The following is a 26,567-nucleotide window of genomic DNA, read 5'->3' as shown; positions in this document are numbered from 1 at the left end:
TGTTCTTCAGAAAGAGGAATATACAATAAAATGCAGAATTTCATTGGTGGTCTTCATATTCTTGGTGATTTTAGTGGGGCGTATTCTAAGACGTGTTTCTATGCCTAACAGTCCTCACGGGTTATTAATGCTCAGATTTTGGTTTCAAACTCAAACAAGTTCAGCAAGTGAAATCCTTTATACATTACTGCACAACAGTCGGACAGTTGTGTCACCAGGGGGTAAAGCCACGATGCACTACGGAGTTTGTACCGCAGAAGTATTTGTGCTGTTTGCTTTGTTTAGTGCTATTGGTCATAAATTGTCTAATTTCAGTCTCTCTCGTTTTCAGTTGAAGATGTTTTTGTGATTTAGAATTTCTATGGCTTCTCTGTACAATGTGATGATCAGAACCCGGGAACAACGTAGCGACGGTTCCCTCCTCCCAGTGCACGATCTGGTACTGCCGACTTATCGGTCTCGGCCAGATGACAATTGTTTTTGTGTTCTTTAAGCTGGGTGTTAAAGTAGTTACTGTGCACACATGGCCAGACGTGAAGGAATTTTGCACACTCCTGCCGTGGCACACGGCAGTCATAGGTCCTCGAACATTTTTCCAAATATTTGTGAACATTCTTGCCAGTTTAAATACTGTGTCATTTTTAGATGTACAGGTACTTAGAAAAACTGACAGAGTTACAGGGGACACAAGCTTCAGGCACAAAATCTAGACACACACACACACACACACACACACACACACACACACACACACACACACACACACAAAGAGAGAGCAACCACACCAAACAGAAAACAGGAATAATTATGACATTGGTGGTCTGGGCTAAAGGAATCTTTCAGCCACACTAGTTGGAGGAAGAGCTTATTTAAGAATTAGTACAGGAGGAACAGTTACACTGAGAGAGTGATAAATGGGGGTACTGTGTCTTAAAACATTTGAAGCTTCCGGCAAAAAAGAATCAGATTAATTGAAAGTTCTCCTCCCATTCATAAGAACAGTCAATCTATCACATCCGCAGAGTGCTAAGAATATGTGCTACTGATAGAAAGTTTAAACCGCCAAGAAAAGTGCACAAATATTTGAAAACTTTCAAAGCTTTACAGTCACCGCTTGCCAGGGTAGGAGTAGACAAAAGTCCTTGCACATCTGACGAAGTTACATTTCAACTAATAAAAGAAGCATCACCACCTTTGATTAAAGAACACTCGTCTGGGTAATGCAGATAAATCGGTACTGGGAACAGAGAACAATCAAATTTGATTATCTTGTGCAGTACTTTTACTGAGTTCCAGTCATTACTGTGCTAGGATGTACAGAGAAACCGTAGAAATTAAAAATCAAAAACAGAGTGAAGAGAAAAGGAGGAGGATTCAAATTAGGCAAGTTGTGTGCATCAGTGCCAAATAAAGCAAACAGCACCAACTTTTCCCCACAACAAGTTACAGGTAGACCTCTTTATATGTGGATTCATTGTCCACATTTTCACAATTTTAGCTTTAACTCCAGTGCTGCCATCTGTTAACAATATGCGGAAGCATTTATGCGTCAGCGCATCCTCTGTTGTGTTTGTCGAAACGTGATTTGTCAGTTCAGGTCAGCAGAGCTGTGAAGTAGCACTCAACAGAATCTGTATTTAAAATATGGCGTTAAAGAAAAGAAACTGCGGCTGCTGAGGAAAATCAGGGTGTACAAAAGTGGTATCCATTAGGAACAAAGAGAAAACTTTAGATCGCTATGAGAAAGGTGAGCAGATTGTTGACACAAAGTGTGACAACCCAGAATCATTTCGAAAAACTGCTTCCCATTCAACTGACTTGAGTGCAATCAGAGGGACCAAATCTCACTTCGAGGTGATGGGGAAATAATGGCAAAAATACAAAGCCACTGAATTGAGCACAACAACCAACAGCACATGCCTCACTCTGGAGTTACTGTTCAAGCTACAGTCAATAGCTGATATGCAGCATAATGAAAGAAAAGGACGATCCAGAACCTTTCTCGGCCAGCTCAGGTTGGTCTGATCACAACATTAAGATGACAGGAGAGGCAGCTGCAGCAGATGAGGTAGGAGCCAAGGAATTTGGAAAGAAGTTTAAAGAAACAGTGACAGAAAAATCTACATCGCAAAGCAGGCTTTCGACCCTGATGAAATGAGCTTGTTTTGGAAACAAATTACTTCTATCAAAGACAAAACAGCACCTGGATTTAAGGCTGCAAAAGACTGACACAGCCTCCTTTTCAGAGGAAATGCTCCAGGGGATTGTAAAGTAAAACCCCTTATTATCATAATTTTCAAAATGCTAGTGTTTTAACAAGAACTGGGGGTTCACTGGACACGGAATAATGATTTTAGTGTACCTTTGTGTTTCAGTGTTAAATTTTTAAGCGTTTACATTTCATATTAAAATGTGTTTCATTAAGATGATAATGGTTTCTCATTAAGATGATAATGGCTTCTCTAGTAAAAATACTAAGAAACTCTTACAGCTTTGAGCTTAATTCATGAGTAAACATGCACCTAACCCCATATTTTAGATATAAAATGACTCTCAATTTACGCAAATTCAATATGCACACTAGCTCAGAGGAACATAGCTATTGGGCCTAATGAGAATTCACTGACCTGACTCCACAATGTCAGACAGCAGTCTGATGATGCACAACCCAACTTTTGTGGGGATACACACGAACTATTTGGCACGCTCAGCCTGTTTAAGTTTGAGACTGCTATCTGAGCTTTATAGCCTCCCAGGATATTTTTTTTTTTTTGGTAGGGTTTAAGGGCGCTCAACTGCTGAGGTCATTAGCGCCCAGTCACTGGTGTTAGAGCAAATGGAATCTGTTAAAACTCAAGGGGATGGGGGGACACCAGAAGTACCTCACAAAGATGCAGATAAAATAAGTAAAAAGGTTAAATGTCTTTGGACAAGCCAGTTAAAGTTATAAAACGCAGAATACGAGCAGCTGCTCGAGCGTCATCAGCTAAAACATCCGGTAAAGTAGATGGCAGGGACAGGATAACACGAAATTGATTAAAACGGGGACACGACAATAAAACATGGCGCACTGTTAATGCCTGACCACAAGGGCACTGCGGGGCTGGATCACCGGAGAGCAGGTAGCGGTGGCTAAACCGGCAATGCCCAATCCGCAACCTGGTCAGAAGGACCTCCTCGCGCCGAGATGGTCGGGAGGATGTTGTCCAAGCAGTTGGGAGCGGTTTTACTGCCCGGAGCTTGTTTCCTTGGAGGGATGACCAAGCATCCCACCACAACGACACAAGCCTCTTACATACATCCCCACGAACGTCAGATGACGGAACACAATGGGAGGCTGGCCGAGGCAGGAGGACTGCAGCCTTGGCTGCAGCATCCGCAGCCTCATTCCCAGGCACTCCTACATGTCCGGGAACACACAGAAAGCTGACAGAACCACCATTATCAGCGACAGAACGGAGGGACTGCTGTATCCGCTGAATCAAAGGATGGACCGGATGGGGAGCTCCAAGGCTCTGAAGAGCACTGAGCGAGTCAGAGCAGAGTACATACGATGAATGGCGGTGGCGGCGGGCATACTGAACGGCCTGATGGAGAGCGAAAAGCTCGGCCGTAAAGCTGGAACATTGGTCGAGGAGCCGGTATTTAAAGGTGGCGGCCCCGACGACAAAGGGACAGCCGACACCATCGTCAGTTTTGGAGCCATCGGTGTAAATAAAGGTGTGACCGGCAAGTCAAGCACGAATTTCGACAAACCGTGAGCAATACACTGCAGCCGGAGTACCCTCCTTCGGGAGTGAGCTGAGGTCGAGATAAATAGGAACCGGAGCCTGGAGCCAAGGTGGTGTCGGGCTCTCACCCTCTCTGAAGGTGGTAGGGAGGGCAAAATCCAATTGTCGAAGCAGGCGATGGAAGCGGACTCCGGGTGGCAGCAGGGCAGACACATACAACCCGTACTGACGGTCGAGAGAATCGGCGAAGAAGGACTGGTAAGAGGGGTGGTCGGGCATAGACAACAGCCGGCAGGCATACCGACACAGCAGTACGTCACGCCGGTAGGTCAATGGTAATTCGGCAGCTTCAGCATAAAGACTCTCCACAGGACTAGTGTAGAAGGCTCCGGTCGCAAGACGTATCCCCCGATGGTGGATGGAGTTGAGCCAGCGTAAGAGGGACGGCCGAGCGGACGAGTAGACGAATCTCCCATAATCCAGCTTCGATCGGACTATGGACCGATACAAGCGAAGCAGGACAGTGCGATCCGCTCCCCAAGATGAACCGCTAAGAACTCTTAGGACATTAAGGGAACGTGTACAACGGGCCGCCAAATAAGAGACATGTGGAGACCAACACAGTTTCCTGTCCAACGTGAGCCCTAGAAACTTAGTTGTGTCCACGAATGGGAGAACAACGGGACCGAGATGTAAGGATGGCAGAAGGAACGCTTTATATCGCCAAAAGTTGATACAAACTGTCTTCTCTTCAGAGAACCGGAAGCCATTTGCCACGCTCCATGAGTAGAGGCTGTCTAGACAACGCTGAAGGCAGCGCTCCAGGAGGCATGTTCTCTGGGCACTGCAGTAGATCGCGAAGTCATCGACAAAGAGAGAGCCTGAGACATTAGGTGGAATGCAATCCATAATTGGATTGATCGCTATGGCAAAAAGGGCTACGCTCAAGACGGAGCCCTGAGGCACTCCGTTCTCCTGGAGGAAGACGTCGGACAATACGGAACCCACACGTACCCTAAACTTTTGATCCGTTAAAAAGGAATCAATAAAAAGGGGCAGGCGACCGCGTAGGCCCCACCTGTGCATAGTGCGGAGGATACCTCATCTCCAACAGGTATCATAAGCCTTCTCCAAGTCGAAGAACACGGCTACCATTTGGCGCCTTCGCAAAAAGTTGTTCATGATGAATGTCGACAGGGTCACAAGGTGGTCAACAGCGGAGCGGCGGCGACGAAAGCCGCATTGGACATTAGTAAGTAGTCGTCGAGATTCAAGAATCCAGACTAACCGAGCATTAACCCTCCCAGGATGTCTCCAGCATTAGCAGATGAAATGTTATGCACAGAAACATGCCTTAGGTCCACACAATACAATTGCAAAGGAATATATCAGATGTAGTTAGGTTAAACACCAATGTAGATGACATTTGTTTCTGTTTCTTGAGGTCCTGTTATCACTGCTTCCTGTCTCTATAGCAAGTGCTGCATCCCTTGTGTTGACAGGCTCTTCCCTTACTGCTCTTCAGTTATTGCTCTCAGCAAGCTTGGATGTCTCAGTAAATATCCAATGTTCTTATTTCGTCTTTTCTGCATGGTAGTCATAAATCTACAGTTGGTTCTAAACGAGTCTGTCATTCCTCAATCACTGTGTTGTCTTCCAACTGTGACTTAAGGAGTTTGCCCTATTCGGTACATGACTTTACAAACGCTCAGCTCACATTTGTTTCAATCGGATTTCCGTTAAGTAATCTCACTAGACTTCTGCAACTGATAATGACTATTACGTGTCTCAAAGCATCATCATCATCATCATCATCATCATCATCATCATCATCAGTAGCAGCAATACGACAACAACTGCTACATTCTTCCATGCATTACATATGGTGTTCATCTACACACATCCACATTTTCCTGTATGTTTCCCAATGCCAACCATCAATCTTTCATTAGGTCATCCTCTTCATCTTTTCCTATCTCCAAAAGCACAACAATTAATTTTCTTGTTTAATTTAACATCCATTGCCGAGGCTATACGACCCACCTATCTCCAGTTTCAATTTTATGTTTATGCCAGTCTGTTTCCGTCTTTCAGCTCTCCTCATAATGCCCAACATGTATGTCTCCAGTTCTCGCTACTCTGCACTCAGGGTTTGAGTGAACTGCACATCTAAAGTCCACATCTCAATGCCAAGTCAAAACTGATAACAAACGCACAGACTGTAAACTTCACTCTTCAGACACACTATAAGCTTATTTTTGAAAATCCTAAATACTCTTCTGTTCATCTCTTTTTCTGTGCATGCAGTCACTGTTTTCAACTGCACCAAATACAAAAAAATAAAAACCTTATCAACTGGTTCTTTAACTTAATTCTTAAACCGAGCAACTGTCATTTTGATGTTCTGATTACATACTATTTTAGTCCCATAATAATTTATTTTAAGCCATACTTTCAGATTAGGAGCCAAAACATGAACACTTCCACCGCAAGATCAATTACTGGCTAGTGGTATTGTGGGGGGACATTACACAGTAAGGAAAGTATATATGCAGAGAAGAGAAATCTATACTTATCTCGACCACGTGTGTCCCATTGTACAAGTTATTACATTTTTTTCCCATTCCAGTCACGCACAAAGTGCAGGAAGAATGAGTGTTTAGCTGCATCTGTGCACGCTGTAATCAGTCAGATCTCATCTTCACTATCCTGTAGGAGCTATACAAAGGGAGCTGTCGTATATTCGTAGATTCATTGATTAAAGGTGGTTCTAGAAACTTCCTATGTAGGCATTTGTGGGAGAGGTTGCAAATTTGGTTCTTTTGCATCTTCGTGTCAATCTCCCGGGCATCGCAAAAACTTGTAACCATTTGTGCTGCTCTCATTTGTATCCATTTGATATCCCTCGTTAGTCATATCTGGTATAACGATACAGACTGCAAATGGAGAAATCTAGTAGCATAAGCAACTTTGACAATAGGGCAGACTGCTTTGGCTTAATGCCTAGGAACGAGTATCTCAGAGTGAAGCTGGCCAGTTGTTCTGTGATTACATTACAGGATAATATTCATGAAGCATCACAATAACTGGAAATTATTCTAGCAAAGGACACCTCAAATTTTTAATGGTCGTATATTACGAAGAAATCAATATGACTAACATTAAAGAAGCACTGGAATAATGTTTGCACAATTTTCTCTTTGTTATCAGTTACTGTGTCATCTTCCATCTTAACTGATGAAATTTTGTGGCTTCCCAACATAATTTCCCACTGTGTTTTATTCTCGCTCCAATTGTTTTCAGTTGTTTCTCGTATCATGTCTTAACTGTATCTTTTTACTGACTCCGAGAATTTTACATATAGTGTAGTAATATTTTATATTTTCTTCCCCTTTGTTCTTTTTGGTCAAGCAATACCCTTTTGTGTTTGCATAAGTAACTATGTTTCACAACCGGTACTTTCATATATATGGGATGCTGGGCTTATTACGTAGTTTAATCTGGTATATCTCCACAGATCAGGAAATAACACAATAAAAGTAGTGGATGAGTTTAGCTCATTTGGCAGGAACATAACTAATGGCTCTGAGCACTATGGGACTTAACTTCTGAGGTCATCAGTCCCCTAGAACTTAGAACTACTTAAACCTAACTAACCTAAGGACAACACACACATCCATGCCCGAGGAAGGATTCAAACCTGCAGCCATAGTGGTCACGCGGTTCCAGACTGCAGCGCCTAGAACTGCTCGGCCACTCCGGCCGGTGGAATATAACTAATAATGGATGAAGTAAGGAGAGTAAAAAATGCAAACTATCAATAACAAGAAAAGCATTTCTGAAAAAGATAAATTTTTCAAAACTGAATATAAATTTAATGTTGGCAATCCTTTTCAAATAGTATTTGTCTGGAGAGTGGCATTTTACAGATGTCTGTCATAGAATCCCAGAACATATTCTGAGCTCAAATGTGATGAAATATAAGTTCTGCTGCAGCTCTCATTAAATAATGAGCTATCTCTCTGGTACCAGGCATCGCAGAAGTTGAACGACCACCAGAGGACGTGGACCTCGATAGCCTACAAGGGGTACCGTGACCGCAGAGTAATCATACTGCGAGCACGCCACTACTTCACCACATGAGTGTGCCGGCCAATACCGTTGCACACAGCTGGTATCCAGGCAGCTGCGCAGCCAGTCAGTTCAGTGTTTGTGCTTGATGCTTATGGAATGATCTTCACTGTACCAAAACTGTTGGATAACTACCTTGTGTGTTGCCTGGTTACTCTCTCTGGTTGTTCCTTGGATTTAACTCCCGCTACTTGTGATCTTGTCACTGTTGCGGCAACTGCTTTGCATTGCACCTCATTGTTCTAAGGTCGTTTGTCCTTGTCCCGGTTGGTTCTGTTGTCTTGTCCACAGTCTGTGCGTCACATTTCATTCCCCATACTGTTAGTTTGACTTATTCTTCTGCAGGCAGCTCTCCCATTGGGTGACTTCATCCATTTCTGCATTCGCCAACGTGCGCATTGATATCCGGCTACCACAGATATAGCATTGGTGGTGAGGAAAAAAGAGTTAGTAGTACAGATGCTCAATTGGTTCACTTGGTGGAGCAACATCAGCAATTAACACAGCAGCAGCAGCAGCAGCTCCAGTTGGACTTGCTACAAACATCACTTCAGCTTCAGACAGACAAACTCAGAGCACATGACGCCCTTTTGCACTGAACCTCAGCACCTCCCACTTCTGACGCCTCCGTACATCTTCTGTCGTTCCCACCTTTTGACGATGCTGAGGGGGGCTGGGACACATACCTGTGTCATCTGAAACGGAATTTCTCAACTGTTCACGTCACAGACAATTCGTGGCAGTGATTGTCGTTTTTGTTTTGGGCTTTGCTGAAAATGTTTTTTTCTGCTTTAAGAGTAGACCCTTCTGCTGGACCCTGTCATGCTCTTGTTTCAGAGGATCTGCATTCTGTTGACTAATTACTATTCTCAGTGATATCATGTGGTCACTTCCAGGCTCGAATTTCACCAATACCGTAAACTGCCGGAACAGTCCTACCACTCTCGAATCACTGACTTGCAAGATCCAAGCCACAAATGCAATTTCACTTCTACCAGTCACGGCTGCAAGGCTTCATATGCAGACTCCACGATTTGTGATGTGGTCTAGCTTGCACTGTGGCACTGAAACTATATAACTCTTTGTCGGAGGGCATTTTGTGCATAACACACTTGTCTGAGATCACACGAGTGGCTAATGAATGACTAAACGCAAGGCCAGAACCTCCATGCACTCCAGTCTCACACCTGTGGTGCAGGACAGCTCCCAGGCAGCTCTGTCACAATTCGTCCGTGTCTAAGGTCTCAGTGACATTTGAGCATCTGGAGGTCTTGGGCACCACAGCTGTTCACTATTACAAGAAAATAAAATGCCTACAGCTGCCTTATGATCTTATTTACTGTGTAGCTATCAGTTTCGGCGCTTCAATGCACCGTCTACAGGCCTCAGTTGACACTGAAAGGGTTATCACGATCCACATATATGCTGCATCAGTGGCCAATGTAACTGGTTTATGCAGACTATCTGTAACTTTGATGTCAGCACTCCAAGTGGAGATCATAAGGATGGCTGTTGGCATTTCATTTTCTTACAAATCCAAGCCTCCAATTGTGCCTCGTCACAGATCACCAGATCAGCTCCCTTCATGCCCACAGTGGTTTTCCACTTACTCGCAGGCGAATTGTCCAGATTTCTGTGGGTCTCATGTTTTGTGGCAAAGAAGGGCTTCTCAAATTGGTGTGTCGCAGCAGTACAATCCACTCCCACCCTGCCGCAGGGGAACATCAGGACACTGTGCGTGCCCTGAAGTCTACGGTTGCACTGGATGACCCTTTTGTGTAGAAGTTGCTTCTCACACTCTGTATTTATTATCAGACTGATATCAGGGCTACAATGCTGAAGATTAGATGGGTAGATCACATAACTAATGAGGAGGTACTGAATAGGATTGGGGAGAAGAGGAATTTGTGGCACAACTTGACTAGAAGAAGGGATCGGTTGGTAGGACATGTTCTGAGGCATCAAGGGATCACAAATTTAGTATTGGAGGGCAGCGTGGAGGGTAAAAATCATAGAGGGAGACCAAGAGATGAATACACTAAGCAGATTCAGAAGGATGTAGGTTGCAGTAGGTACTGGGAGATGAAGAAACTTGCACAGGATAGGGTAGCATGGAGAGCTCCACCAAACCAGTCTCAGGACTGAAGACCACAACAACAACAACAACAACAACAACATCAGGTCTACTGTCTCTCTGATCAATCTGGCAATGTAAACCCATTGAGGCTCACTCAAGTGGTCTCATCCTTCACAGTGTTTGGTTGTGTACGAGGATAGTTCTATATCTCTTTGCGAGCAGCTCTTGGTCACAGCAGCCTACAAAAGTGTTACATGGATCATTACACTATTTGTTGTCAACCACGCAACAGCTACAAACATTTCTGGCATTGATGCCATCACACTGTTCAGGTTTTCTATATCCGACAAATACGAGGTTGTATCCACTGCAGTCCCTTTCCAGGAACTGGATGATCTTTGTTCAGCATCTGCATTGCTATTCATGCTGGATTTGAGGTGCACCTCGGGTTTTCAGGGATACGTCACTCTCCGGCCGGGCACCGTGCCTCGTTTTTACCATGCCAGCCCCATTCCAGTGGCCTACATACTGTGGCGAAGCAGGAGGTGGATCATTTCCAGGCCAACAAATCTGTAAGTCTAGCATGTGGGCCATGCCCTTTGTCACACTCAAGAAGCCCAATGGTTCTCTTCAATTATGTGGTGGGGAGTTCGGGGCCACCACCAGTGCTCAATCACTGGTTGGAACTCAACTTATGCCCCAGACAGAAGATCTTACCAAACTTATTGGCGGGGAATATTACTCGAAGATTGACCCTAATGATACTTACATCTAGTTGCCTTTAGATGAGCGATCTCAGAACACTGTCGCTGTCAAAGTTCCCTTTGGATAATATAAGTACAAGCGACTCTTGTTTGGCATTCCCTCAGCCACAGCAATTTTCCAAAGTTATCTGGAACAACTGATGCAGTGCATTCCAGCATATGTGAATTATCTAGATAATCTCAATGTTACAGGACCCTCCCATCAGGAGCATTTGCAAAATCTCTGCACCCTATTTACCACCCTGCAGGATGCAGAAGCATCAATTTTTCATCCAGAGGTAATATGGGTACTGGCTCACCAAAGACAGGATCAATCCTACTGACCAAAATGTCACTGCCATCGACTCTCTTCCTCGCCTGAAGAACCTAATGAAACTGCAGGTGTGTTTGGGAAAAGTCAACTATTACTCCAATTCCCTCCCCCAGGAAAACCGTATTTCACAACTCTCAATCATTTTTCTCCTGGACGTTCATTGGTTGTGGCAGCTGACGCATCTGCCTATGGCATCGGGTGGTACTGGTACAAAGGAATGAGGATAGCTCCAAATAGTCAACTGCTTATGCATCCGAGACATTGACCCTGTCACAATGCAGTTACACACACATAGAAATGGAGGCATCAGCTATAATGTATGCTGTTAAAAAATGCCATGTCTACCTTTTTTGGCAAAGTTCTCTCTCATTATGGATCACAGGCCCATTGTTACCTTGTTCAGCCCTCCTGGAGCAAACGGCTCAACGCTTACAGTGCTGGACACTGTTCCTGAGTGCTTACAATTATGTCATCTGGTTTAAGCCCCACAACATTCTAATGCCAGTGCTTTTTAGCAACTACCTGCTGGACCGGACCCCAATTTAAAAAAACAGGAGATACACTGATACTACACATAAATTTATATTGGACAGTTTCCCCATTACGGAAGCACGTTGCCGCAGCCAGATGCTGCAATCCCATCCTCTGGCAGGTCCTCCGATATGTGACCCACAGCTGGCTGACCGAACTCACTCGCTGTTTGACGACCGAGCTCAAACCCTGGAAACTAATAGCTCACAGGCTCTCGGGGGTTGATGCCATTTGTCTCTCAGATACTGAGACTGCCATGAATTGGGTGGTCATTCCTGCTGAATTGCAGCAATGTCTTCTATGCTTGCTCCACCAGGATCATTGGGGGACGTCACGCACGAAGGCTTTGGCTTACTGACACAGCTATTGGCTGGGTATCAACAGTGTGCCCAGGAACAAGAGAAACAACCACGGTCATCTGCACCCTGGACTATACCCCGCCATCGCTGGGACTGCAACCACCTCGATTTTGTGGGGACATTTTTGGGGTGGATCAGGCTGCTCATTATGTGCGCCTATTCCAAATAACCAATGGTGGTACGAATGGCATCCACCACAAATGATGCCAACCTCTCTGCCTTAGCCCAGATTTTGGCCACACCTTGATTTCTGGTAAAGACTCCCAACTCACAGCATCTTCTTTCAAAGAGTTCTGCATGGGCAATAGCATAAAACACATTCTCAGACTTCCATTCTACCCTCACTCAAATGGAGTGGCAGAACATCTAGTTTGTACCTTTAAGCAACAAATGAAGAACGCTGTCAAATCCTCTGCCACTACCTCAGCCCTCACCTTGTTTTAGAGCACCTGTCACACAACGTCGATTGAAGGTCGTAGCTCAGCGGAGCCGCTCTGTGGGTGGTAACTGTGGACGCTGCTTCATCTTCTGATGCTGTCCCGTTCTGTAACCCACTCTTAGCCATCCCAGCATTACACACGAGGCGCGGCTGTGTGGGTCTGCTCTGTGGGTGTCCCAGAGCTCAGATGCCGGCAATGGCAGTAGAAGCCAATGGGCGTTAAGTTACATCTGTCCAAACACAGATGGGGCTCGAGTGGCGCCGCCACCACCACCACCAGCTCTGGTCTCGAGCACAGATGGAATACCCATCACTGTCCCTTCCCCCTCCCTCTACCACTTCCTCTGCACCCCTCATATTGTGCAGCATGAGCCAGTGGCCTGCTCTGAGCAGTGGGTCTTTTGCCATAAATACTGACAAGAAAAAGTCACATAGCAGCAGTATGTCAATTTCTGCTCCCCCTCTAAGCTAAGACAAACAGCAGACTCCAATTCTTAGTCAATTCACACCCAACACAGTTTACAAGTCCATTCATTATGTACTGTATCCGCCAGCTTAGCTGAAAGGTAATGTGTTTTCCTACCACGCACCAGGCCCAGGTTTGATTCCTGGCGGGGTTGAAGATTTTTTCCGCTCGTGGACTGGATGTTGTGTTGCCCTCATCATCACTGATGAGCATGTTGCCCAATGTGGAGTCACCTGAAATAAGGTCTGCAACCCGGCGGCTGAACTTCCCTGCACGGAGCCTCCCAACCGACAACACCACACGATCATATAATGTCATTTATGTACTTCGTGGTTAATGACGTGACACTGAAAATCCGTTTGGGTTAGATGCCTTTACTACATTTGGTTTCTCTATTGTGGATGCTGTGCATCTGGTGTCAGTCCAAGTACGTTATCAAGAATCGGATTCCATGTGGTCTAAGTTCTCAGATGTGCTTGCCCCAGGGTTAGGTTGTGTAAACAATTTCGTGGCACACATCACCCTTAAATCCTCCACCTGCCTTCACTTTTTTTGGTTGCAGTTGGTGCCAGTAGCTCTACCCAGCCAGGTTAGGACGGAGCTGGAATGTTTAACGTCACTGGCCATTACACCGAAGGGAATTTGCTTACTGCAGCCTGTGCCGGCACCTCTCACTATGCCATCAGTGAGGACGTAAGCCAGGTCTCTGTCACTAGAGCATCTCCCCTCCAGGCCGCCATCATCACTGGCCGTTACAGTACTCCTCATCACGAACTCCAACGGTTACTACATTTACTGCCCACAGCAGATGTAAATCGGGCCTCTACAGTAAGTGTAGTGGGAAACTGCAAATATCCAAGGCGGCCACCGGGCGGCCTAGTCACCGACTGCCGTCACCGGATCCTCCAGGCACGCACAGCAGTACACGGGTGGCATATATTGTCCCAAGAAGGCAATGTGAGGGCCTTCAGCCCCTCAGTTGTTAATGTGTTTGGGATGTGTAAACTACTTTCATTGTTTTGTTGTTAATGTAACTCCATGACCTAGTGATTGTTTCTCTTTTAAAGGGGTGTGTTTCATTCTGTTTCTAGTTAGAACAGATATAACAATTAGTAAGGATATGAAACAGAATGAACACACTGGCTAAGTAACAGGTAAAGTAGGTGACAGGATCCCAAAGAAATCTTACGTGTAACTTGTGTGACCCAATTAGAATAGTGGCCAAGTCTTTGAAACCCATAAGAAATAAGATTAACTGGCTGTACTGTACGTACACAAATAAAGACAAGAAAAAAATGTTACAGGATAGTTTGACTCATCGGAAATGCTGATAAATCTAAATTAACAGATGACTGAAGAGAAATGCAAATTATCCCACAAAGGCCTACCAACAAAATTTCAGGAATCTGTGTTCAGTGAAGAATATAAAGTTATTCTCAAGTCCTATGTGTATCACTCCCATGGGGAATGTGAAGACAAAATTAGACCAGTTATAGCGTGCACATTTAAGCAGTCATTTTTTCTGTGCTCCATATGCAACTGGAACTGAAAGGAGTGCTAATGTGTGGTACGCTCTGTCACACATTTCACTGTGGTTTGCAGGTTACATATGTAGATGCACATGCCGGAGTGTCAGAGCAGAAGTAGCCGAGGGTGCCGCTCGGCCACTGCCTGGTGCACAGTATCAGCATTCCGAGAACTCTCACGATACATTCCTATCTGTAATAGTAAACTGGCATGCCATTGCCCCAGGAGTTTGGAGATACATGTGAGTAGTGCTAAACCTATTCTTAGAGCAGTCTCACAGCACACGACCAGTTATCGTGCCGTTTGTGTTCCGGCAAAGCCCTCACGTTACCTATCAAAATCGTCACAAGGCATGCAGTCGGTATTTGTGTCACACATTATACATTTAAATTGAGGGGGCAGCCAACTCCGACTCACCACAAAATCTGCAGAATAATTCAGTGAGCAGCCCATCCCCACTTGCTCACTGTAACGTGATTCATAGAGACTGACACCTTACAAGAATGACAACTGCACGACACAAATGTCTCGATCTTCCTCGGCTGGTTCTCTTAACACTCACTCACCAACTTGTTGCTCTTCCACATTTCTCAATAGAGTCACCTTTTGAAAAGTGTAATGCACATGTAGTAAATGCAGAGAATACGTTCTCCAGTGTAGCGAGAACTCGTAACTGCTACCATTTTTTTATTGAACTGTAGTTTTTTTAAATTATATAACAGTTTCTACTTGTCTCAGGTTGAACAACCAGCTCTTTTTGCAAGCAAAGCAGCTCTGTAAATTTGTTTTGTATCAAAGGTAAGAGACTCCAAAAATATGTGAAATTTTTGAGAATCTTAACTAACCAACAACAAAACAAGCTACCAAACTGAATAAAAATCTGTTGAAGAAGCTTTGTAAATTTGTATTGCACTGTGGCAGATGGACTGAAAAAATACACAATATTTTCAAGAAAGTCAACCAAGCTATTATTTTACTAGGAAAAGCTACCACATTTAGTTATATTGAAAGCAAAAATTGATAATTTATGTGGAATTCAAATTGCAGCTCCAGGAAATGTAGTTCTTCCCCCCCCCCCCCCCCCCCCCCTCTCTCTCTCTCTCTTTGTGTGTGTGTGTGTGTGTGTGTGTGTGTGTGTGTATGCGTGCGCGTGTGTGTGTTTTTTTAGTTAACTCTGAAGGACATAGTGCAAAACCTCATCAATGCTTTCGACCCTTGTTTTTGTGGTGTTGACCACCTGTACAATTAGTGGTTACCTTTAGCCCTCACCTTGTTACTTCAATTATTTATTTGTGAATCACAATACTGCTAAATTATTTAGTCACCATGTGGGAGGTGATTAATGTGCAAATACAGGAATACTAATATGAGGTAATGGACGCAGTGTCACGTCTTTTCAAGTGTGCATGTTTGTGTTTCAGTTTTTAATTAATTAAAAAAATCACTGCTTTTTCGCCTCCGTCACAGGAGTGAGTTTCTAAGGCTCAAATTAATCTGCTTTCCCCTGTTAACCTGACAGGAGAACATTTCAAGTGAGCCTGATATCAGCTGTAATGTTATTTGTGACATTCTCCGCTGACAGAGACAACTACAGTCCAATTCGTACTTCTTACAATTTCTCTTCTGCCCATATTTCCACGTAATATTTTGTATACTGGATAATGGTATGCGTGCACACTATTGTCTAGTACCTTACACTATTATCTAGTATCTCACTGAAGATATTTTCAGCAAGTTTTCCACTTTTGTTGTCATTAGGAGCCGTATTTTGTCTCGAATTTTGATTTCATCATTTCCTTTTTTTTTTTTCCCAACAAATTTTTAACCTATTTCAGCAATGCAATGCCACATGAATAATATGTTCTCCCTGTAGTTGTTTATTTGTCCTGTCTCCCATAAGTACTCCCCATTTCACCCATTATCCTTTGAATATAGATACTGAATCCCATGAGCATCACTTTTTTCTATATAGTTCCTCGTAAATTATCCTGTACTGTAGCTCTGAAAATTGTGAGCAAATGTTTCCATCTTAGAAACTCAAATGGCTTTTCCAAACCAAGACATGATGAATATGAGACTGCAAAGTCTATTCAGAAGCAGCCATCAACTCAGATTACAACACTGTAAAACACAAAATTACAACATACCAGACTCTGCTACTGAATGTCAGATTTTTAATCTCTCAATCTTTTTCACTCATATGAAAAAGAAACATATAATTTAAAACTACTAACACATTTGAGTGCACACGTGCGTGCATCAATGTTGCAGTTCTTAAAGAAATATTCAACTGTTTAAAAGTAATGATTCCAGAGGCAAAAAATAAAGTTAAATATTACCTTCAAAAACAGCTTCCTTTCTTCATTTGTAAAGTCTTTTTCCAAAATATCCCACAACCAGCAGACAACTCTGTGGGAATCATGGAAGCCCCCATAATACTGTGTATGTTTCCGAAGATCTTTAAGATCTAATGGTACATTGTCACCTGAGATCAACCTTTGTAGCTGAAAGGAAATCAGAACACCTCATATTGTAATTAGTTGCAACTCAGATCAATATGCTACAATCTGCAAACCACCATTTTGCACCCATCAAATCATATATAGTAGATTGTTGAATATCCAGCTTGTAACTATCTGGTCTCCTTAATATCCTGCTTACTTACTCTGGTTTACATAATTAATGTCATAATAATTCCTATTCATAATAAAATGAGGATTAATTTATTGCACATACTGCACTTCTCCAAAACTTTAGCAAACAGATCTGGCTGCAAAGCTGTGCGGCCTTTAGAAATATTTTATGCATCTTTTGTGCTTCAAGCACATCTGCAGACACAACTATAAGGCATATACTGGTTTTTTTTTTTTTAATATTTTAATATTGAATACATTATTGGAACCACTCTTCAACAAACAATACTTAGAAGCCCTCTCCTAGCACTCACAAAGAGTAACTGACACACACAGATGAGCTCTGTCGGCAATCGTGTTCGTTTCTTCAGTTGCATATTACACATCCAAAGTGTGTGTGTGTCATGAAATTGTTCTTTATTTGGTACTTTATGTTTTAATTACAGAGTCCGAAATGGGTGATAAATAAAAGAAATAAATAAAAACTTTTCGTGGCTAGTGACTGGAGTCTGGAATAGCAGCAAAAACTATTGCTTTGGATTTAAGGATAGGAAAAAATACTTTTGGGGACTGGAAAAAATATTGTTGGGGACTAGAAGAAAAATCAAAGAGAAACCGGAAAGTGATGTGCTTCCTTCTGTACCTGCAGTAGCAGAGGAAAAACATAAAAGATATTCCACAATCAATTTTTATTGGGAAAAACCAATAAACAAGAATATTGCTGATGTTGACAAACAAATCAAAACAAAACACAAGTTAAGCAAGAAACAATCCAGGGATCCCACTTCGGATCTTCTAACAGAAGAATAACAAAATAAAATGTTTTCCAAAGAAGTCCCTCACTCGAGAAAGTCCACCAAACAAAAGATAGAAACAAAACTACTTGAGAGTGGTCAGCACAGCATTGCCGCAAAGCTGTCCAGGAAGGCCAGACCACCATTACTTGACACTCTTGAGTTACAGTACAAAGCTACCACTCCTGACGATCTGGCACTACCAGCAGATGAGGCGTGCGGATGTTGCAGCCAGCGCGTCAGATCCCTACAAGCCCAGGTGGCACGTCAAACTGCCTTCTGGCCAGCAATGGCTGGCTTATAAGGCTGGTTGGCAGATGCATCTTTTAGGCTATTTTTAATCACATGAGTCACGTAGGAAAATAGACAGCTTGTTGATCCTGACCTCAGGCACTGCTATCGATCCCTGCAGCTTGGGTAGTGGACCCCGGAGGCCATTGACTGAGACACGAGACTGTGTTTTCATCTCCGGCAGGGGTCTCGGTCGTACTCCAAACTTCTGCTTCGGTTTCACTCACAGGATGAAGGCATCCCGCATCTCCGTTCTGTCAGGTGGGATGCCAATGCTGCAGGCGGATGGGATAGATGTTGCACTTCCCAAACTAGTGGAAGTTGAATAAAAGTAAGGAAGAAAATGTTGAAAGGTAAGTGAAAAGAAATTGAGGAAGTTTTATTCTTGTTGCATGAATATTTAAGAGGAAAAAATTTTCCCATTACTCTGCCAATATTTCAATTTCAACAGCAAATAGAAACAGAATATTCAGAGTTTACTGCTAAAGATGGTAGGTTGGATTGGTAGTAAAACTGATTCATTGTTCACCAGATTCCCATTAGTAGAGAGGCTTTATTTGCTAACATAGAGACTGTGCCATTGTTCAAAGACTATCTTTCAAAGTTAATTGATGAGGAGGGAATTTCCGGTGCACAGTCGTGATGAGAATGATTTACATTACAAGATGCTCCCTACAAATACACTTGCTTTGAAAAAGGAAGCTGCGGCACCTGTGTACGAGAAGAATAAAGAATGAGTTACCGTGTTAGCTTGCAGTAATGCAACTAGCAGTGAGAAGCTCAGGCTTCCAATAGTGGAGAAATCGCGAAAACCTAGAGCTTGCGAGAACGTGACAAATTGGGAACCACTGCCCCTACATTACAACAACAAAAGAAAGCCTGGATGAATTCATAAATCTTTAAAACCTGGTTCCTAAACAAATCTGTACCAGTTGTAGACAAATACTTGAAAGATGATAATTTACCAATGAAAGCTCAGCCGCTTCCTGATAAATTGTGCCTCCGCATCCTGTCAGTTACAAATTCACAGATGGAGATATCAAAGCATTGTTTTTACTGCCAAATGTAACCGATGGACCAGGACATCACTGAAATGTCTTTGTCGATATCAGCAACTGATAATAATGAAGACTGTGTAACCATTTTGAAGAGGACTGGCTGGCTTGTTACATGTCACAAGGGGGTTGGCTGAAGTGTGGGAAGAGATTCTGAACATATCACTTGAAAGGTCTCGGAAAATGTGATGGATATTTTAACTTAGAATAAATGTGTGACAGTGAAGTTAAATATGGAAACAATGATATAGTTTCATTGATCAAAAATGTGTCAGGCTGTGAAGATGTCAATGCAGAGAGTGTCACAGAATGGATGCAAATGATGAAGTTGATGAACTAACTGACAACAATATTGTGGAAATGGTGATGCAGGAGAAGTAAAACGAGAGGAGAGGGAGAAATCCCATCCCTCATTCAGAAGGGTTCAAGACGATTAAGGCAGCACTGCAGTACACTGGTGAGCAGGAGAAAGCAACACTAGTTGATATCATGTATTTGTGTAAGTGGACGGATACTGCAGCACGGAAGAGGGCTAAAGGAGGGGAACAGTCATCTATAAAAGATCGCAGACCTAGAAGTTCCATCTTTTTGTTAGATCTGGCTTTTCACAAGTGTGTAATCATACAATCATACTTTACAATGCAGAACGTTTTCTGTGCCCTGTAATAACTTTTGAAGGGTGCAGTATGTACGTAACAAACACTTATTACATAAATGTTATGAAATTGGGTTTTGTTATAAAAAAGGGTTATTTAAATGGTATGGCTGAGGTCAGAAGAGAGAATTTTTTGAACTCTGGACTGTCTGGCTTTTTTGTTATCTGGCTTGACCTTACGCCACATTAGGCTGGATAGTCAAGAGTCTCCTGTACATTGCACTGTTCTACTTGTATACTGTTGTTGTGAATGACTGACTACTGAGCACTAGTACTTTCATACCACATCAGTTTATAATCCATGGTATTTACATTATTTAAAATGACAGTGTTACAGTAAAATCAAATAATGAAAAGTCTACAATGCAATAACAACAACATGCCAACGCCTCATTATCTTCAAACTCACAACTTCCTTCCTGGTTGATAAGGTTTTCCCTTACTAATGCTCTTTATTCCATACTCAGTGGATAGACAAATGGTGAACAAGAAGTCCAAGTATAGTACGGACATTACATTAAATGTGTATGTAGAGTGTACTAAGAAAACTAAATCCAGCCAGCACATGGATTTTGAGTGTCCATTGTGAAATAAAAGACAGTTACTTTTTATTTTTTCAACCTCTAAAGGATAGAATCAATGTATGAACTGCAGTATTTGAAACTTTTGTGAGATTCAGTTGCATTGAAGAATATTATAAAGTCCACTGCCGAGACCGCATAGTTCACTTATTTTTATGCTCATCTTCATATCAGTAGATTCAAATTACAAATAATTTGACCCTATTTTTCTCACATCAACCACAATTATTACAGAAATTTATGTTATTCTGCATTGTTTTGTGATTTGACATTTGTAATGATCAACCAAACAGCCCCTCAGTTACTAAGTTGTTATTTTAACACAGTATTTAGACAGGTCAGCATGGCTGGTGGTCCTGAAGGTGAAATACATTTACAGCAACAGAGAGTGGCATCATCAATTGTTTGAAGATAGTATATATCATGTGTGGCCCTCAGCATCAAGAAGAATGTAAAAACCCTGTCACAAATCAGAACACAGGTGACCCTTATCATGTTGTTGTGGCTGTTTCTTTATGGGGATGCTAAAAAAGATTACAGAAGTTTAAGGCACTTATTACCAACAGGGTAGTACACTTCTGCTACTAATGAACTGGAATGTAGTAGCTGGTGTTTGCTTGTTAAAACGTTGCTTTTATTCAGTTCATGGAGGGCTCACTGTATGGCTCCAAATTGTGGTTGAATACCTACAATGTCTGCTTAAATTGACTTATTTATTTACCCTCCACCACGTACCGTGCGGTGGCTTGCGGAGTATCTATGTAGATGCAGAAGTAACCCTATAAATGGTGCATGCAGTTTTCCAAACATACTCACAAGTAGCTCAATATCAGAGCAATGCTAATTTGTTAGAAGCGATTGTGAAACATTGGGATCATAAGCTTTGAGTTGGTATTTTTTTCTGTGAAAGTGGAGACTGGGGGTCACCTTTCAAAAGAAGTCATGATGATGAACATCAATTTTGATCAGCCAATATTAAACGTGTAGAGAAAATTTTGACAGAATTCTGTTTCTGAATTTTGCAGTGTGATATCCTTTGACTGCAAACATCCTTGAAAAGATTACTCTCTCATATGGTATTGCTATTCAAAGACTCTGATAAATGCATTAGGGCAAGCAAGTCCTCTTCTATCAGTTTCTGAATGTGAAATGTATCTTCCTCTGGTAACAGCTACTGTTGGCTGCCATCTTAGTCCTTCTTCTTCAAAATAATTTCCTTTGTAACTAAATTTATAAAAGAAATGAAAAACTATGTGTATGTAATTACAAAATCCTCATAATACTTTTAAAGAGGGTCCAATATTATTATACAAAATACTCCTGTTTCAATGTCTGTGGCTGAAACAACTGAATACGGCACAGATCGCTTCCATCAACTCCAAAATCAGCATTTAATTCAGTGAGACTTGCTTATCCTTCAAAAATGTTAGGTGAGTTGTCTAATGATTAATGATGACAGTCATCCCTGAACAAGAAGTGAGCTTCTACTGGGGCACTATCTTATCTTGCAAATGGCTGAGGAATTTTATCAGTAAGGTATGTGTCCCAAATGTGACGGCCTCTCACAGTAATATGGAGCAATAATTGTACTGCCCTTTCACCAATCTTCGCTTTCTAAATCCATTGAGGATGTTGAGGCATAACACTTCTTTTGCTCCAGTCTCAGGACTGCAACCACAGTGTCAGCCAGCTGAAGGAGTGCTGTGGGCACTCCCTAAACAAAATCCACCACGGGGTACAGATTTCCTTCAGCAAAGGTGTACACCCTACAGAAAAACACAGCCTTCAAATGAACAAATCATCATTCATAATTTTTACCACAGTCACTGAGATAAATTGAGTTCTGTGATGACATTTTACACAGCAATCTTTCCTTCCTTCTCGGGAGCTGTTCTCTCTGATGATAGGCTGTCAGCAATGGGGAATGGAAACCTCTTCATAAGCTAGTTACTTAGTGAATTGTCAAACTGCCAAATATCATTTCAGCCATTTCCATGAATGTTTTCCCACACCTTAATTTATGTGTTAGCTGCCAATCTTATTATAATAATTTACATTATATGACCTCCACCGGATCACTTTTGTCAATTTTATACAAAGTGTTTTTCAGTTACCTGTTGGCCCTGTAGCTCTTTATTCCCTCGTCGTCTGTCTCCCCACAACTTCTCTCCTTCTTTAAATACGTCAACTGGTTTCCTTCACCTCTTCTGTACGGAGTCCCTCAGTGTGCCTGCCCATTTCTTTTCTGTGTCTTCCTCGTGGCCTCTTTCCAATTAGCCTTTGACAAAAACACTTTTTTTTCCCTTTTCCTTATATCTCCCATTCTCATCATACGTCTACATCAACTCAACTTTGTCGTTTACATCTTGTCCCAAAGTTGAGAAATTCCTGCCCCTTATGTGTTCTCTTCTTTTCTGATTCTATCCTTTCTTGTCTTGCCTTCAGTACATCTTAAAAATTTCATCTTTGCTCCCTTCATTCTGCTCTCTTTCCTTTTTGGTTGCATTACACGTACCAGGTTCATATGCTAGAATGGATTCATAATAAGTGGAATGCTGAGCTTTTTTGCATTCATTTGAGACATCACAGAATATCCCTTACACTCTGGTAAAAGCTGTCTGCTTGTTGTAATCGTTTCCCAATTTCGGGGGGTATCATGCAATAATTTCTAATCATCTTTCATCAAAGTACTTGCTATTTTGACCACTTTCAAAAGTTCTCCATTCAATTTTATCTTTCTCTTGCATTTTTGCCCCTTGTCATCACAAATGTTTTGCTCTCCTTTGTCCTTACTATCTTCTGAATTCTTCTATCTCTTCGTTCCACAAATCTACTTGAATTTGCACCTGCATTTTCTCTTCACCCCATATTGTTATGTATCTGCAAACAAGTTGGCTTTTGTAGCATCTCTTCCATTTTTTTAAAATATTAATACACACTGTTTGTGACCTCAAAATTAGAGAAAGGAACACAAAAGAAGCTTACAAAAACAATACTAGGTGAGGTATATTATTTCTAACCATAATTACATGAATGGCTGTCAGGAAAGTAAGATATTCTGTATGCCCAACTGCTTTGTTCATGTGCCATTGTTGTTTGCTGTGGGGTTATATTAATGAATGACTGTTAAGTGAGATTTGTTAACAATGTAAAATAAATTACCTATGTCCACAGTAATCAAATAATAGAAAATGGGGTGTAACAATATTATGAAAATGAAAGTTGCTACTCACCATACAGTGGAGATGCAGAGTTGCAAACAAATCTTTCAGCCATTAAGGCCTTCGATCGACAATAGACGACACACACACACACACACACACACACACACACACACACACACACACACACACACACACACACGACTGCAGTCTAAGGCAACTGAAACCACACTGTGAGCAGCAGCACCAGTGCATGATGGGTGTGGTGACTGGGTGGGGGTAAGGAGGAGGCTGGGACGGGAACAGGGAGGTATAGTACGGTGGGGTGGCGTACAGTGAAGTGCTGCAGAAGGGGGGGGGGGGATTAGTGGGAAAGGAGACAACTAGACAAATAAAAAGACTAGGTGTGATGGTGGAATGACGACTGTGAAGTGCTGACATTGGAACAGAGAAGCGGCTGGATGGGTGAGGACAGTGACTAATGAAGGTTGAAGCAAAGAGGATTATGGAAATGTAGGATGTGCTGCAAAGAATGTTCTCACCTGCGCAATTCAGAAAAGCTGGTGTTGGTGGAAGGATCCATATGGCACAGGCTGCGAAGCAGTCATTGAAATGAAGGATGTAATGTTTGGCAGTGTGTTCAGCAACAGTGTGGTCCACTTGTTTCTTGGCCACAGTTTGTCAGTGGCCATTCATGCGGACAGACAGCTTGTTGGTTGTCATGCCCACATAGAATGCAGCACAGTGGTTGCAGCTTCACTGGTAGATCACATGACTGGTTTCACAGGTAGCCCTGCCATTGATGGGATAGGTGATGGTTGTGACTGGACTGGAGTACCTAGATGGTAGTGGGAGGATGTATGGGACAGGTCTTGCATCTAGGTCTATTACAGGGGTATGAGCTGTACCATTACATCAGTATGTCCAATATAGTCGGATTTGCTTTGCGTCACGTGAGTGTAAGGGAGTCGAAACCAGTAGTGACCCATGACATCATATCAACTTGAAATTTGTTTTATACGTGTAACTCAATTCTAAATTTTATTGTTTATTTACAGAGTAAAGAATTTAATTATGTATAACATTTAATAGATAATGAGTTTTAATGAGATAGATATAAATATGTTTTGACATAGCAAATCACCTTGTTGCATCATGCATGATATGTTTTCTCTTTGTAAGAACTTCTGTGTTGTTTGAGTGCGCGATCAAGTAATCGTCACGTGTGGATCTGCTGTAACTTTCATGAATGAACATAGAATTGTTAATTTAAACCCAGAATTGATTTAAAAATTATTCTAGGGAACCACGGCTCGACTTCGGTGCAAACAAATCGCGCGCGAATTCTCAAATATCGGCGCGCAGTTTGAGATATGCGGCTGGATATCGGGTGATATCATCGCACCGTAATTTACAGACATTAGCTTGTTAATAACTATCAAAGACTTATATGAGCAGCATAGTAATTGTCTTGATGCTTAAAGCAAACGAGAAGCAAGTTACTGCCGGGATACGACAAATATTAATCATTGCATAGTCAGCTTGTTGATACGTTGCTTAGCATCTCATAAACACACAGTGATAGAATTACTGAAACAATCTTTTAAGTATCAATGACCACTACACACACATCAGAAACTAATTACTCTGTGACTGACTTCTGGATTGGATGAGTTTTATTTTTATTTCAGCTAATTGGTATTAATAAACTTCTTTCGAGGTTGAAACTTCATCAATGGTGTCACGCTCATTCAGTTTAGCAGAACGATAGATAGTACTACCTATGCTACTATTTATAATTTTAAAAGAAAAGAGAGCACATACCTATTTTTCTTTTGAGAAATGTTCATACTTCAGTCATCAGTCTTCTCAAACCAGAGGCACGAGTGACTCTCCCTCACAGCACTACGATATCATGAACCACCACACACGTGCGCCCCATTCTCTCTACATTTCTGCATTGAAAATCCTGAGATATAGCCACGGTACGAAGAAGAAAGAAAGAAGACGAAAGATAAGCGAAAGAAATGGAGCAGAGAGAGAAGGGGAGGTCACATTTGGCACCCAACATGGGGCCTGAGTACATTGCAGCACAGCAAACATCTAGCCACAACGTCGAACTTCGCATGGACCGACTGAATAAGTACTCGCTATTGAAATGCAAAACTTGCAGGTATGAAGAGAGTAGTGAATTAAAATTTGTTACTGTATTTTTTAGTGGGTGTCATAACGATGTTAGTAGCAGCAGTGTGTTGGGAGATTTCAGGAATTAAATGTGGGGCAGACATTTCATAGGCTAAGGGAGTAGAGTGATGAAATGTGAAAGAGACAGAATCACAAACACCAGGTTTGGGTGAAAGTGATGTGCATGATACTGAAACAGATAGGGAGACAGGTGCAACAGCCGGTGGCCCAAGTGAAGTAGAGATGTCCACTAGCGTGGTAACGGACAGGGATGCCAAGATATTGGATTTGATGGTGGCATTAAACACAAACGTGCCTTCACTGAACACAGATATGAGTTCACTGAAAACGGACATACATTCACTCAACACAGACATGGGTTCATTGAAAATGGAAATGGGTTCCCTAAATGAGAAATTTGAGAAATTACAACTTGGCTGGGAAGAACAATTAAATACTAAGTTCGAAGAATTTGAAACAAAAGTATCTAAGGATATTAATGATTTACATTCTGAACTTAAAGGAAAAATAAATGAAGTAGACAGTAAATATGATATTATCTCACAATGGCATACCGATTTAGTTGCGAAAGTAGTTGTCTGAAAACCAGTGTGCAGATCGAGGATCTGTCCGAAAAATGACAGATTTCGAAAAGGATATGTGTAAAGATATTGATAAATATTTAAAGGAACGAACTTCAAAATTGGCGGAAGATCTTAATGAATGGATTGAGGTTAAGAATAAGGAGGTTGAGGAGAAATTTAATAATGCTCTCCAAGTGAAACGATCCGAACTTATCAAGAGGAAACAGTCGGAACACGAAAGAGCTTGTTAATTTGTTTACTGATGAATTTCAGGCAATTAAGGAAAGGTTA

The 26,567-nt window shown here is 42.1% G+C and overlaps 1 protein-coding gene across 1 annotated transcript in view; it reads right to left on the bottom strand.

Moving 5' to 3' along the window:
• Window positions 1-26,567, bottom strand: part of LOC124545912 (ubiquitin-protein ligase E3B) — a 273,159-nt gene that overhangs the window by 26,774 nt on the left and 219,818 nt on the right. The window contains exon 15 of the mRNA XM_047124876.1: window positions 16,678-16,842. Within this exon, the coding sequence (XP_046980832.1) occupies window positions 16,678-16,842 (165 nt within the window). The remainder of the gene's footprint in view (window positions 1-16,677; window positions 16,843-26,567) is intronic.

Source organism: Schistocerca americana, chromosome 1 (assembly GCF_021461395.2).
Source record: "Schistocerca americana isolate TAMUIC-IGC-003095 chromosome 1, iqSchAmer2.1, whole genome shotgun sequence".
Classification (NCBI taxonomy): domain Eukaryota; kingdom Metazoa; phylum Arthropoda; class Insecta; order Orthoptera; family Acrididae; genus Schistocerca; species Schistocerca americana.
Note: the sequence above shows the minus strand (reverse complement) of the source record. Positions and strands in the feature narration are given on the sequence as shown.